Here is a 14,860-nt window from a genome sequence, read left to right as displayed (position 1 = left end):
ACATCCTTGCACTCAAATTAATCAGTCCTTAAATTGATGCTTTAATGAGTATGTTTGGAGCATTTTCAAAACCGAGCCGTCAAAAATCGACGTACGTACGTAACTAGCCATCCAGGATTTCTTGTAAGAATAATAAATAGAGCTAGATGATTCTGAACTGACAACAAGGAAGAAATTCTTTTGAATATGATCAACCACTTCTCGTGTGAGTGTTACTACAGATTAGTTTAGCCAAGGGGTAAACGCTCTCCAAATAACCCTCCTACAAGCATTCAAAGTTCTATCATATGGATATATCATGAACTAAACATTTAAATTCTAATTCCTTCTACATCTTTTATCAACTTTTTGGGACCAAAAGGCCCCGTACAAAAATTACCACATAAACACTAATCACAAAAATTGGGATATATAAGATCGTTTGAGCTTTTTCTCTCATCTATCTCTCTACGAATTTAAACTCATTGTGGTTCGCTATGGTGATCGAGTTTCGTGAGAGAGATATCATTTTGCAATTTGATTGTTTAGAGAATAAAACTCTTCCGTGACTCTCTTTCTCTTCACATCTCAAGTTTTTCACCACCATTTTAGATAAAAGTTTTTCCGAAAGAATAATGAGCAACCAGCCGATTTTTCACTTTCTCGTAGAATAAAAGCTTTTAAGATAGTCTAACCATGACAGACGATAGCCCTTGACCAAATAAGCGTGCTATTGTATAATATTAGGGATGGGCAAATATTTCAGACATAAAAAGAGAGCTGTTTCTGAAAAAAAAGAATCATGAGTCGGATTGTAATCTTACCAGGGTCACCAACCAGCAGCAAATGAGATTCTCCACGGATTCGAGTGCCAGATTCTTTCACTCTTTGAACACCTCCAATTAATGCAATCGTCACTGCAAGCTTTACTACGTACAAGCCGTAAACTTGAGGGCAAAAACCTGATAAGATCTCGTTGCGACCTGGAAAGCAAAAATATTTAAATTGAGAAAATAATTCACGCCGTCTCCCATCTTCTCCTCAGGGGGTTGGTGTCATTCAAAAACCCGGAAAAAGCTTGTATGAATGAAAATCAATTTTAAAATTGGGTAAAAAATCCAGGGAAATGGGAAATTTATTTCTGGGATTGTCCATTATTTTGAAATTATATAAATTTTCATTGTTAGTTTTCCTTGAAATCAAAATTACCAGCCAGCATCATTTAGTCTTCTATAAACAGCATATAAAGGATTTTGAATTATTTTCTCTTGTTTCATCAATTCTAACCTTTGAGTGGAGAATGTCGATTCTCTTCCCAGAAAAATTCAAATTCGCGTCGATGTTGGTCAGTCATGGTGACGGAAGATCGTTGGTCGTTGCTGATGATGACGTCACTAGCCTTAATCACTATCTCTATTTGACAACGAGTCTAAAGAGGATGAAATAGTGAATCAATCTGAGAAAATACCATGATTTAAAAGATGATTTTAACTTAGTGGTAGCCTAGTAGCCTTGTTTTATTTGGTAGCTTAGTAATTCGAACAAAACAAAAGTGTCTCTGATTTAAACCTATACAGCAGTTGACGCTCTCTCGTTCGATTTTCAAGGAGAATTGAATTTTCATCGAATAAGGGAGCGTATTAAATAGTAGAGCGTCGTTTACGAGAGTTTTTTGTTGATGGCGACATTCAATATCATCGAGCGTAGAGCGTATGGAACAGTAAAACGTAGAAAAGTAGAACGTCGAATTAAAGAACGGCAACTGTCTTTTAAAAAGTCTTATAACTGAAAAGCTGAAAAATAACTCAAGCTCAAAGGAATGGAAATTTAGTATTTAAGGAGGTCATTTCTCTTCAAAAAACTCACATCTTGGTAAACGTTTTGCCACCGTCGTAGCACAACACCAGACACAGTGACGTCATCACCCGGCTTGCACTTGTCCACTAAATCATCTTCCATGATGACCACTATTGAGCGTGGAATTGTACCCACATCCAGTCTTTGAACCTAGGGAAAGATAAACAGAAAAACTGTTGGAATGGTAAATCACATCACAATGGAAAATTCCAGTAAATTATTGATATTGGTTTTTAGTAGACTTTCTTTACTTTAATGGAAGAAACTTTCGCGAACGGGAATATTCGTGAAACTTTTGAATTTCGTGAGAATAACCTTTCACGAATTCATCTTTTCAAATAATTTGCGAGAAAAACTGTTGCGATTTATTACCTTCTCTTTGTTTTTATCCAAGATTTTTCATTAATTTTTATGAAACAGAGGGCTAAAAACCTGACTTTCTTCACTTCACTTCAACCTAAAAGTTGTGCCAAAATTACTGTTTAAATTGTTTCAAAGAACATTTCATGACGAAAGGTGATTTTTATGAAACAGAGGGTTAGAACCTGACTTTCTTCACTTCACTCAACCTAAAAGGTGTGTCAAACTTACTGTTTAAATTGTTTTAAAGAACATTTCATGTCGAAAGGCAGATTTTTATGAAACAGAGGGTTAAAACCTGACTTCTTCACTTCAATCAACCTAAAAGGTGTGTCAAACTTACTGTTTAAATTGCTTTAAAGAACATTTCATGACGAAAGGCAGATTTTTATGAAATAGAGGGTTAAAAACCTGACTTTTTTCACTTCAATCAACCTAAAAAGGTGTGTCAAAATTACTGTTTAAATTGTTTTAAAGAACATTTCATGTCGAAAGGCAGATTTTTATGAAACAGAGGGTTAAAACCTGACTTCTTCACTTCAATCAACCTAAAAGGTGTGTCAAACTTACTGTTTAAATTGTTTTAAAGAACATTTCATGACGAAAGGTGATTTTTATGAAACAGAGGGTTAAAACCTGACTTCTTCACTTCAATCAACCTAAAAGGTGTGTCAAACTTACTGTTTAAATTGTTTCAAAGAACATTTCATGACGAAAGGCAGATTTTTATGAAACAGAGGGTTAAAACCTGACTTTCTTCACTACACTTCAATCAACCTAAAAGGTGTGCCAAACTTACTGTTTAAATTGTTTTAAAGAACATTTCATGACGAAAGGTAGATTTTTATGAAACAGAGGGTTAAAACCTGACTTCTTCACTTCAATCAAACTAAAAGGTGTGTCAAACTTACTGTTTAAATTGCTTTAAAGAACATTTCATGACGAAAGGCAGATTTTTATGAAATAAAGGGTTAAAACCTGACTTCTTCACTTCAATCAAACTAAAAGGTGTGTCAAACTTACTGTTTAAATTGTTTTAAAGAACATTTCATGACGAAAGGCAGATTTTTATGAAATAGAGGGTTAAAACCTAACTTCTTCACTTCAATCAAACTAAAAGGTGTGTCAAACTTACTGTTTAAATTGTTTTAAAGAACATTTCATGACGAAAGGTGATTTTTATGAAATAGAGGGTTAAAACCCGACTTTCTTCACTACACTTCAATCAACCTAAAAGGTGTGTCAAACTTACTGTTTAAATTGTTTTAAAGAACATTTCATGACGAAAGGCAGATTTTTATGAAAAAGAGGGTTAAAACCTGACTTCTTCACTTCAATCAAACTAAAAGGTGTGTCAAACTTACTGTTTAAATTGTTTTAAAGAACATTTCATGACGAAAGGTAGATTTTTATGAAACAGAGGGTTAAAACCTGACTTCTTCACTTCAATCAACCTAAAAGTTGTGCCAAACTTACTGTTTAAATTGTTTCAAAGAACATTTCATGACGAAAGGCAGATTTTTATGAAACAGAGGGTTAAAACCTGACTTTCTTCACTTCAATCAACCTAAAAAGGTGTGTCAAAATTACTGTTTAAATTGTTTTAAAGAACATTTCATGTCGAATGGCAGATTTTTATGAAACAGAGGGCTAAACCCTGACTTTCTTCACTTCAATCAACCTAAAAGGTGTGTCAAAATTACTGTTTAAATTGTTTTAAAGAACATTTCATGACGAAAGGTGATTTTTAGGTTATGCTTAGAGGTCAACTTGGTAAGTACGTCAAAGAACGCTCAATGGTCTGTCGAACAAGGCTTTCCGTCTAATCCCGAATCTTCCTCGTCAACATTGACACCACAGCCAGCCTTTCCAATCTCTCACACCTTCTTTTTTACAGTTGACTCTCTTTAATTTTATTTTCAAGGGACAGAGAAACTTCCTTGAATAAGAGAAAAATTCGAATTACAGGGAATATTTCATACCATTTGTCCACTGAAGGGACCAAAGTTCTAGCTCGAATTGCAGAAAGATTCGAATTATAGTGGTTCGAATTAGAGAGTGTTGAGTGTATCACAGGATGAACCTTGCTGGGCTTTTCAAGATCAACAAGAGTATAACATTTTGCCAACAGAAATTACCGTAACAGCTTCCGTGTCAATGTTACATCATTTTATAATTTCAATCGGATTTATTTGGTAGGGCTAGGTTCTCCTGCTACCCAGATTTCGTGAACGGGCGAATAAGAAAAATCAAATTCTCTAGTCTATTCGTACAGAATCGTTTCAAAACCCCGGCTAGATCACCCTTCCTTAAACGGAAGAAGACTCTTCTAGATTATCTAACGAGCGGTAAACGAAATTTTACATCCGGAAAAGTGACAGTTTAAAATTTTAACTAGTAAATTTTATTTAAAAAAGCTGTTGCACTTGTTTTCATTGGCGGTAATCTGTCAATTTGTCTTTATGATAAGTCTTTGTTGCTTTCTTCAAAATTCGCAACTACAAATTCTTTGGCCACAAGGTTTGAAAGTTTGGAGGGGTTTGAATGTTTTTCTTTCTTTCTTTCTAGCACCTACTTTTTTGGTATAGATAGACAACCATTCTGACTTGATTCTCACTGCAAATAACTTCTTGCTTAAAGACCAAAGGTAAGGCGAAGTATAACAATTCTTAAAATGAAGGATTGAATTTTGCATAATAGATCTGAAATTCGGATGTGCTAAACTGTATTCTGTACAAACTTAAAAAACTTCAATCTTAAAGTGTCATCAAAAAAGACCCAATGAAGATCTCATTCGACCTGATCTTTCAAAACAAAATATTTCTATTTTTTATAAAGATGTTGAAGCTGCTATCACACAAGTTTCTCCTGGCTGTGAAAGTCATATCCCGCTTTCATGGATTGGAAAATACAAAATCTGCTTATCTTGTTGAATAGAAGAAACGCTTTATTAAAGATATGGATAAAGTTTGGTTGGATGGACAAAATTCTGCCGGGTTATCTATCGGTGCGTTAAAATTTGATGGATATGCACAATACCCTACGGCACTTAGTGTACATGAATGCACCAATGGAATTTCGCATCTTCAAATGGTCAACTATATCTTGAGTGAGTAAAACGTATTATTTTTCTATGAGTAATAAGTAATGAGAAGAGACACTTCTAATTTACAAAAGTGTAATCTTAAACAGTGGTCAACGCAAGGCCTTTCGTCTGGGACGGAAAAAGGAATTTTACACAGCAAATTAGCATATTCTTGAAATTTTAGTGAATTATGAAGAATTTTGAGACAGAAAAAGCCTCTTTATATACTTCGCTGAGACGACAAAACTTTAATCATTTTTTCAAAAAAGACAATTCTTCACATTGGTCTTTTAAAATGCGCATACTGTTTGATTTCTAAGTAAATGTTGTTTTTCGTTCTTTTTTTATAGACAATTACGGTAGCACCAATGAAGTGCGTCAAGCCTTAAACAATGGAACATTCCCGGCTATCTGTAGACAAGTTACTCGCATTGAATTAACAGAAAACTACTTAGTTCCATTCCATTGGAGTATAGTTGACAACTCGGGTGATGCTATTGTGTTGGAATACACAAAAGACGGTCGCCGAGTGCATGAGAACCAAGTAGGCGTGTTCACCAACACCCCAACGTATGACTGGTACACAACCAACTTAAACAGTTACATTAATGTCCAAAGCGATTCTTTTGAATCCAAAACATGGAAACGAGCTGGCAGTGAATATACCATCAAATCATTCGGACACGGTAGCGAATTCCTTGGATTACCAGGTGATTTCACATCACCAAGCAGATTCATCAGAACCGCAGCAATGCTCAGATCCTCAGGTAAAGCTAACGACATCATTCCCTCTTGATCCATCTATGGAAAGCTTAAACATACCGCCTCAAAAACAGCGAGCAAAACATCATGTCGATAAAAAACATGTCGATGTATGTTAAATGTAAAATATAATTACCAAAGATATGCAATAGAGTCTTAATTGTAACCTACCTTGACGATAAAGGGAGTTCCATCAACGCTACTAACGAGTCGACTCTGCCTCCCAGTGAAGATTTCGAGCTAGGCTAATTCAGTCTGTTAACTGCTTTTTGATGCTTTTTGCAAGCTAGATCTACATTTTTGACTGGATACTGATAGTAGGGACCTAGGAGCACAAAAACCCGTGCACCATTTTGATAGCACAAATTATAGCAGTTCAATTTCTAATGGCGGTTGAGAATTTCTCGGAATGACCCTACTAGTAAACACCTATTTATACCAAACGACCTTGAAGGTAACTTTTCTTCTTCTTTTAGGAAAAGCTTGAAACACGACAGATGCTGTTTTGAAAGCCTGGCATATCATCAACTCCATAGACATCCCAAAACACGCCGTGGATGACTTCACCAACTGGTCGGTGGTCAAAGATCTTAAGAACAACATCATGTATTTCGAGGTGTCAATTACATTGGTATCCGCAAAATCGATTTGGATGAAACATCCAACACTGAAGATGAATATGTCACATTGACTGGCAAATTTGATGTAGTGGATGTTACCAAAGAGATGACATCTTATGATAGCAGCATCACAGGAGAAGCACCAGATGAAACAAGAGATGAACTTTGAAAAATTTGTCACCTTTCATTATTTATCTACTTTTTAAATTTCACATTTTTATACAGGCACTTTATCTAGTATTGTCAAAGCTAGACCTATTAACATTTTAACTGTTTAAACTTTTTATCATTTGATGTATGAAATTAGCAGTCATGTACCTTGAAAATACTTTTACATTACATTTCACCTTACCTTGACGTCAATTTTCAATTTTACAGTCATTTCTTGTTGTACATTTGATAAATGTTGAAACATGAAACTCTGAGTTCTATGTAATCATTTTAGAACTTTTAGTTTTGTTTGATGGATTGAAAGATAACTTTTGTTGATAAATTACATTTCAAAAGATAACATGTTAATGTATAATATTTTGAAAGAGTTTCGATGGCATTCAAAAATTGTGTTAGGTTTTCAAAAACAGCAAAAAAAAAGAAATTTGAATATCCTTTTTAAAAATTACTCTTTTCAAACGAAACTTCACAATATTGGTTCTAAAGTAGGTTGAAGTATGTTGAAAAATTTTTTTTTGTAAAATGGGCCAAAATTGCGGCACAAATCAAGAAAAACACTATGTTGATAAAACAGCAGCCACCAATTTATTAGATGAAACTCGTAGCAAAAGGGTTTATCCACAAAATATCAAAAATGGAACCAAAATTATTGGGTCATTGGGCTAGAATTGCGGCTCAAAGTTGACGATTTTTTTCATATATGCTTTGATTGAAGCCACATTTCAAGCCCATTAAACCCATAAGTATCTTAAGACCTTAAATTACCAATTTCAAGAAAAACGGTTAAAAATATTCAAGTCTTAAAGCAGGACAGCACATAAGCCAACTCTAAAAATGGCAACTAATACCTAATGTAACACCTCAGAAGGTTATAGTTACAAAAATTGGTATTTGCAGCCACAAAATGTACACTCTTTCTTAAAATAACACTGTATTGTGTCAGATTGTGTTTGTTTTGCTTTAGGCTTTGCAAATATTCATGTTTCGAAAACAAAACCCAACCTGGAATGTGTAAATTGGTAAATTAGTGATTGAAGTATGATTGAAGCCACATTTCAAGCCTATTGAAAACCCTGCAGCCACAAATTAAACTCATAAGTATCTTTATCAGACCTTAAATTACCAATTTCAAGAAAAACGGTTAAAAAATATTGAAGTTTTAAAGCAGGACAGCACATATATAAGCCAACCTGTTGAGTGAGCCACATGACATACAGCCACAAAACCTGCCCTCACTTTGCAATCTTATATTTCAAGACTGAATCACTCAACTTCAAAGAGGGCCACATTTTTGGAAAGTTCATCAATTTCCTTATTTTATGGAATTTTGTACTACACAGCAGCCACAAGAATGTCAACGCTGTGGGCTAAAAAGTGGTTGTGATTGAAAACCTCACTTTTTGGGGTTCTATTTTTGAATGCAATCTTTCTTTTTCCTTTACTTCTACCATTTCGAGTCAAAATTGGAAAACAGACATTGAGCTTTTAGAGGTTGGCTAGCTCTGAATAAATTCTGAACTTAAACTGCAAAAAAGATTCAAAAAATTGACTTAAGGGAAGAAAGATTGTACCTGTTCTTGTACTTTCAGTTCTTGGTAATCTTTGCATTTGGAGGGACCTTTGCCGTCCTTCATTTCGGTGAATTTGTAGGAATTACAACCGTCAGAAGAAGGACATGAGGTAGGCGTTGGTAGATTGTAATTCTGCTCAAACTCTACTTCAACTGTGAACACGTGGCGACATTTATTACACATGAATTGACGCTCGTATTCCAAGAGTTTTGCGATGGAACAACGTATGACTGTTCCTATTGATAAAGAGAAAAGTTTTTTTGAGTTTTAGAAATTTGATGAACAAGTAAAAAGAAAAATTTTCAAACATTCTAACTACCTTTATGGTAGATTTTTATCATGATTCTCGGCCTTCCAGGGCATTGATGGTCAGATGTTCTTTATCTCACTTTTTACACCCTTAAGGTGCAGTTTTCTCATATCGACCCTTTACACTACACTTTGAAAAGCCTGGAAGACTTACCCTTAATAAGAACCGGTAGACTTCTCGCATTTGGCCCCCTGGATCGCAAGTGATTAAAATGTAACAACATACTTGGTCAATATATTTTTCTTACCTGAGAAGGCCAGAAAGGTTCCGACATCTTCGCTTTGAGGGAGCCTGTTTCTTGTCAATTCTGGACAAATGGGAAGGTTTGAAAGGCGAACGTGACAATTGGTTTTCACACTCATTGAATATTGTGACTCATTTGGAACCAGATCTCTCAAACATTCACGTTGTACCTGTAATAATAATGACCTCTAATCAAATTTTTATTATTCTTCTCAAGAAAAGGGCAACGTTTTCATTATGGTTAAGATTTTAAAAAGCAAATCCGACAATTTTTGAAGTCTCCAGGCTGCCCCAAAGTTTTGGGAAATACACACAGACAGACACACAGACATTTTCAGATTCTAGCTCAACTGAAGTTGAGAACATTTTTATTCAAAACAGAAAGGAGAGGCACTTCTCTTTGAAAAAACATAAATTGGTGATATGGTTTTCCTCATGGAAAATACAAGAAATTAATCATCTCCCCTCAAAAATACAATTTATGAGTGATCTCTTAAACAATACAATACTTTGAGAGCTATTTGGTCAGCCTAAGCTGAGCATTCAAATCCGTAAAATTCGGTTCTTCCATCATCATCATCATGATAAGACGACAAAAAAAAATCCGATTTCCCGATCTCACTTTGATTTCTAAACTTTCTTCCGATCGGGTTAACTTTTTGGGTACTTTTAGCGTGCGTTGTTTTTACAGATCATAATGTGGTGTTTCAAGATGGCGGCTCAAGCGATAATTCAGATGTGATAAGTCAGTGCTGTACCAAAGTATTTCCAGTGTAAATCTGTTGCAAGCTTCAATTTCTGTCATTTATTTTTTTAACTCGGCAAATCAAACAAATGATTTTCATCAAGGGGATTCTTTTTCTACATCTTTTGAAGGTTTAAAGCCGTTTGCTCAAGTTTTTGTTTATGTTGAATTTTCTGATACTTTTTATTGCTGCTTTTTATTAGTTTTTGCAATAAAAACATATTTTTCTTGTTTGCCTCTAGGTGGGATTGATGGTGTTATAATGTTGTTGGAATTTGATAAAGTTTACAAAAGTACAGCTACTGTCTAAATTTGACTGACTGGAGAAGAAAGACTGGATGGAATTTAGACTAGTAAACTAGTCGGTTATTACTTATAACCTTATAATAAAACTGTCAATAAAATAATGTAAACACTAATTAAATATTCAGCGCGCGTGAGAGAAAAGGAAAATAACCGACTAGAAGCTACTTCCAACGCCTTTTTTTCTTCACCTAAAATCGTAAGGAGAGACATACAGATTTCTGTATGTCTGACCCGTGCGGAATTGCATTTATTTTTCTTTCTGTTTATTGCGTTTTTCTAAATGCTCATTTATTTATATGTTCCCATGTTCAATGTTACTATGAAATATCATTTAGTCAAAAAAGTTGGATGGATTCTCAAAAACTTAAAAAAGGTTGTAAAATTAAACAACGTTTTTTGAGGGAAGTAGCTTCTAGTCGTTGAAATTCAAAAAAGAGACGCAACTTCACCCCTTCGATTCTTTTTATTTGGAGCCTGATTTTTTGTATATGGGTCTGTTTTCAACGACTAGTTTACTAGTCTAGATGGAATTGTGCTTTTTTGGACTAAGGCGAATCGCAAAAAATTGTTTGGTTCCCGTCATTTCTACTTTAAAAAGTGGGGGTCGTTCGGTCATTCGGTTGAAAATATTTTTCTTTTAAGAAGCAGCTACATCTTGTTGAAAGGGAATCCGTCGTGTGGACTGATACGAATTAAGAAATTGAGAAACCGTGGATAAACTGGTTTTCGGTTTACTCTCCATTAGCATGTGGCTCGCTACTTCGATTTGAAAACTTGTAAACACAGAGCGTGCAGAGGTCGACAGTGGAAATCCAGCAAAGCAGCGGAAAAGCTTTCCGACTCTCCAACTCTACCTGATGACCGTAAATCAGGGTCGGTCAGATGACGGGAACCAAATGATGACATCCCATCTCCTATTATTGGACTTGCAAAATTATGACAAATGGTCTTTGGAATTTGATCAATTATATTAACCTTTAGCAGCCGAGAGACGTACCACGTACGTCATATATACAGGCCGAGAGACGTACCACGTACGTTTTGATACTGGGGTCCTTTCAAAGTTTAATAAAATAAAGACCAGTTTGAATTTTTCTATTCTGTAAAATTTAGCAGACAGGATAGGGGTGAAGGTTCATTCATTCAAAATTTTACGGGTCCTGCTTTTATACATCTCGAGATATCGGAACTCAATGTCGGTGTATTTTTCAAATGTCAACAAAACATCGTTTTAGTGGTGGACAGAGGGTGTTTGATGGATTTTTGGACTGAAAAGTCATGTTTATGTCTGGTTTTTTCTTGGTTTCAGCATATAAATATCATTATATGAGATAGAGAACCTTTATTGGCAGTTTCTATGTGGTTTGAAGGGGTTTTAGGGGGTATTTCCTGACATACATGCCTATCTCTAGCTCCAACAACTCAGGGCTGTTTTGCCTCAGTTTTTCCACTATTCTGGTGTTTTATTGCTTGAATTTACATGATAGAGAGTCTGTTATGATTATTGTAGTAATTTTACAGGCTTAGGGTAAGTGCAGGGCCAATTTTAGAGCAACGGGACCACTTAATTTACCTGTTGTGGCCAGAGTGTCGATTTTGGTGGAAAAGTGTGCTTCACCGAAACTTAGATTCTGAGATGAAATGAGCTTATTCAGCCCTGAAATTTCACACAATGGTGGCTTATAACATAAACTAAAACAAAATAATTTTTCTGGGACCAATCTTTACCTTGTACCCACTTTTTTCATTCAATTTGTCAAAAAAAAGAAAAAAAGTGAAAAAATCGTAAACATGGAATTTTTACTGTTTTGATTTGAGGCTGTGTAGTCAGGTTTAAAAGGGTGAAGAGGCGTCTTTTTGGTATTATCTGAAAAAATAGATCCTTAGCTTTTCAAAATGGGTTTACTTTTTACTTAAGCTTTAGCGGTTCAGATTTTATGACATTTTCCGCGAAACCTCCATTTTCATGAAAAAAACAGCGGCAGCAGCGCGCGCTGTTTTTAAAAACAGCGGTGTCTAAAGGTTAATATTAATATATACAGTTCTTATTGAAATTGATCAAAATATTTTTCATGCAGTTCCGAACGCAGATTGTGTTTTTCTAACCTTTCCTAACCTTGGCGCACGTTTTGACCGAATAATGGAATGGAATGAATGGCGATACTGTAACAGTTTATACATATCTCTTATCAGACTTGCAGAAAGCGGACTGCAGAAAGTTATGAAAAATGGTTTCTAGAATTTAATGAATTATATCGCCAAGTTACACAACAACAGATCCATCTGGTCTTCATTTAACATTGTTTTAAAGTTTAAAAAACACTGCCAGTGCTTGGCACAGAAGAGAGGACTCCCAGTTGAAATTAATTGCTACTCCGCTGCCCTGTTGAATTTATTTATTATGCTCGTGTGTTTATTCCGCCAAGGCAGTAAAGCGATCGCCCAAATTCATAGACCAATTAAAAGCGAGTTTAAAGCAAAACGGGGGAAAAATGAGCTTCCCCGCAAAGTTATGAATTTTAAGTTTTGCTTTCCATTATCATTTGTGACCAGCAAAGTCTTCAAGATGGTTTGTGTGCATGTTGTGTAACTTGACGGTACTAAACTACAAAATTTATTTACGCAGACTGGATGCAAATTGTGTTTTTCAAGATTTTGTGATTTTGCTTCAAGTGCAAAGTAGATATCTTTATTTTGGTTCTGACGTTTTGGCAATTTTCTTATTTATTTCTAGCATAACACTTTGGTCAGATATGGATATTGTCTACATCCAACAGAAAAAATGTATCATAACTGACGGTAATGAAATTAACAAAAAGTTTAATTACACTATGTTTCTCTTTTATTTTACAGTAATGAACTATAGCTTAATTGTTTGATGTCATAGAAACAGTGCTACAATGCTATAAAGAGAAGTATACTTTGAACTTCTCGTGGCGGGGGGGGGGGGTGGGTTGGAGGAGCTCTCAGGCTTGTTTTAAATAATTTTAAATCAAGTTATCAAATGTTTCACATTTTGTACATTATTCAACATTTTTAGTCTACTCTGTTTCAGTAAATCTCTTACATCTGTTAACCCACTTATTAAAGCTATCTAGCTAAGCTCTATTGGCTGACCTTCCAGCCTCAGCTGGTTTATTTCTTTTGGAAAAAGTATTATCCATGCTAGAAGAGAATTTCAAAGGAGTGAGTAACTTTCCTTAGAAAAAAAAAGATAGTATGCTATTTTTCCTTGAATTAAAAATTTTTCTTCCAAATAAAATGTAAGATTGGGGATTCTCCTTTGCAAAAATACAAGAGTTTTCCTTAGAAAATGTAATATAGGCATTATATTTGCTTTGAAAAACTTTCGATAATTTTCCTTACAAAATACAAGAATGATTGAGCCATTTTCCTTAAAAAATACAGGTTCAATTTCCATTTCATGCTTAAATACTAAAGAAGAAAAATTTAGATCCAATTTGGAAAACAGATGGAAATAAACAAACATAAAGAGAAGATCATTCATAATTTGCGTAAAGTCTCAGGAGAAAAACACTTTTGCCAACCCGAAATTTCGAAAATATGGACTGACCAACCCATATCTTTTCCAAAAATCTACCCTTAGAAAAACAGCCTACCTTGAATGCAGCTCTTTCAAACACCGGTAACAATTGTAAAGGTACTTTCAGCAGTTGTGTAGAAATCAGCATGTTCATATCAAAGAGTTCTAATGCATTAACGTGAAGTGAATAATGTTCCAATTCATTTTCCGCATTCAAGATTTCCATCACTTCATTCTCACAATGTTGTCTGAGGAAAGTATGAAAAACATGCTCCACATCCTGGAAATTGATCTCTTCTTCCTCATCCATCCCTATTCTATTGTTTTGGAAACTAATTTTTTGTTTTCAAAATTATTTTTACATAATCGTTTCCTCTTTATCTTAAAGTTTTAATCCTTCTTTTCACAATTTCTGTAAAAAAATAAAAGGGGCACAAAAGTTAATGTGATTTTAAGGAACACTTCTCTTGGGATATGTACTAGTTATCGCATGACTTCGAGTGCAATACGAGAAATATTTTACGAGTTCTGAGATTTTTCCGTAATATTTTTCCAAGCCTTTAGGCGAGGAAAAATATCGGTAAGATCTTGGAACGAGTAAAATATCGAGTATTGCACGAGAAGTCATGAGATAACTGATTTATTGTCAACTCAAAAAAATTGTCCTGATATATATAAATTTCTTTTTGTTTTTGTTCTAAATCTTACTTCCGCCTTGCTTCTTTCTTCTGTGTAGTTTCAAATGTTTTTATTCGAAAATCTAATTCGAACGTTAGATTCGAACAAAAATCATTCGATTTGTTCCCGCCGAAAATATTCAAACAAAAACAAAACAGTTAAGCATTTTTCGATCATTTTCGATCCAGAAGTTTTGTTTTGAAGAGTTGCAGATTTTTCAGAGATGTATTTGAAAGTTTCTAGATTGATAATTCAAAATACAGATGGTGTACAGTATTGTTTCGATAGAGAAGAAAGTCCTTTTTCATTGGATTAATCAGAATGATAGATCGATAACATTCAGTTCTTTTCTATGTTTTTGTTTCGATGCATGGAAAAGAATAGCATAAGAGGAAAGGAGTCCCATGATGGAAATGTATGCTTGTAATAATGGTTAAAGAACAACATTTTTTCAAGAGCAAAACAATTTGGATACTTTCTTGATTATCATCAAGCTTTAAATGTTTCGAATTTTAGAAGGAAGATGTAATGATTGTTGAGTTGAAAAATTCAATGACGTACCTCGTCGAGAACGAATTAGGAGAGAACTTTTATAAAAATCACTCGTCATTTGGTTTAATACAAGACAT

The 14,860-nt window shown here is 34.5% G+C and overlaps 2 protein-coding genes across 2 annotated transcripts in view; one reads left to right on the top strand and one right to left on the bottom strand.

Annotated features, from left to right (window-relative positions):
• The window catches only part of LOC136814976 (uncharacterized), a 42,827-nt gene extending 28,860 nt beyond the window's left edge, over window positions 1–13,967 (bottom strand). Inside the window, exons 1-6 of the mRNA XM_067071400.1 lie at window positions 13,630–13,967; window positions 8,963–9,128; window positions 8,406–8,641; window positions 1,846–1,986; window positions 1,267–1,408; window positions 804–962 (exon numbers count right to left, since the gene is read on the bottom strand). Coding sequence (XP_066927501.1) covers window positions 804–962; window positions 1,267–1,408; window positions 1,846–1,986; window positions 8,406–8,641; window positions 8,963–9,128; window positions 13,630–13,863 — 1,078 coding nt within the window. The 5' untranslated portion in view covers window positions 13,864–13,967. The remainder of the gene's footprint in view (window positions 1–803; window positions 963–1,266; window positions 1,409–1,845; window positions 1,987–8,405; window positions 8,642–8,962; window positions 9,129–13,629) is intronic.
• On the top strand, window positions 5,146–6,832 carry LOC136814958 (bile salt hydrolase/transferase-like). Its single transcript, XM_067071383.1, has 3 exons — window positions 5,146–5,305; window positions 5,632–6,048; window positions 6,660–6,832. The coding sequence occupies exons 1-3, from the start codon at window positions 5,155–5,157 to the stop codon at window positions 6,830–6,832; spliced, it is 741 nt and encodes a 246-aa protein (XP_066927484.1). The 5' UTR covers window positions 5,146–5,154.
• Window positions 13,968–14,860: the final 893 nt, after the last annotated feature.

This window comes from Clytia hemisphaerica, unplaced genomic scaffold (genome assembly GCF_902728285.1).
Source record: "Clytia hemisphaerica strain Z4C2 unplaced genomic scaffold, Clytia hemisphaerica genome assembly, whole genome shotgun sequence".
Taxonomy (NCBI): Eukaryota; Metazoa; Cnidaria; class Hydrozoa; order Leptothecata; family Clytiidae; genus Clytia; species Clytia hemisphaerica.
This window is presented reverse-complemented; position numbering and strand designations above follow the sequence as displayed.

Bases quoted from the DNA above. Each gene is read 5' to 3' on its own strand.
- LOC136814958 (XM_067071383.1), top strand. From the start codon at position 5,155: ATGGATAAAGTTTGGTTGGATGGACAAAATTCTGCCGGGTTATCTATC. The intron at 5,306-5,631 runs GTGAGTAAAACG...CTTTTTTTATAG, and splicing joins AATGGTCAACTATATCTTGA to ACAATTACGGTAGCACCAAT. The intron at 6,049-6,659 runs GTAAAGCTAACG...ATGTATTTCGAG, and splicing joins AGCAATGCTCAGATCCTCAG to GTGTCAATTACATTGGTATC.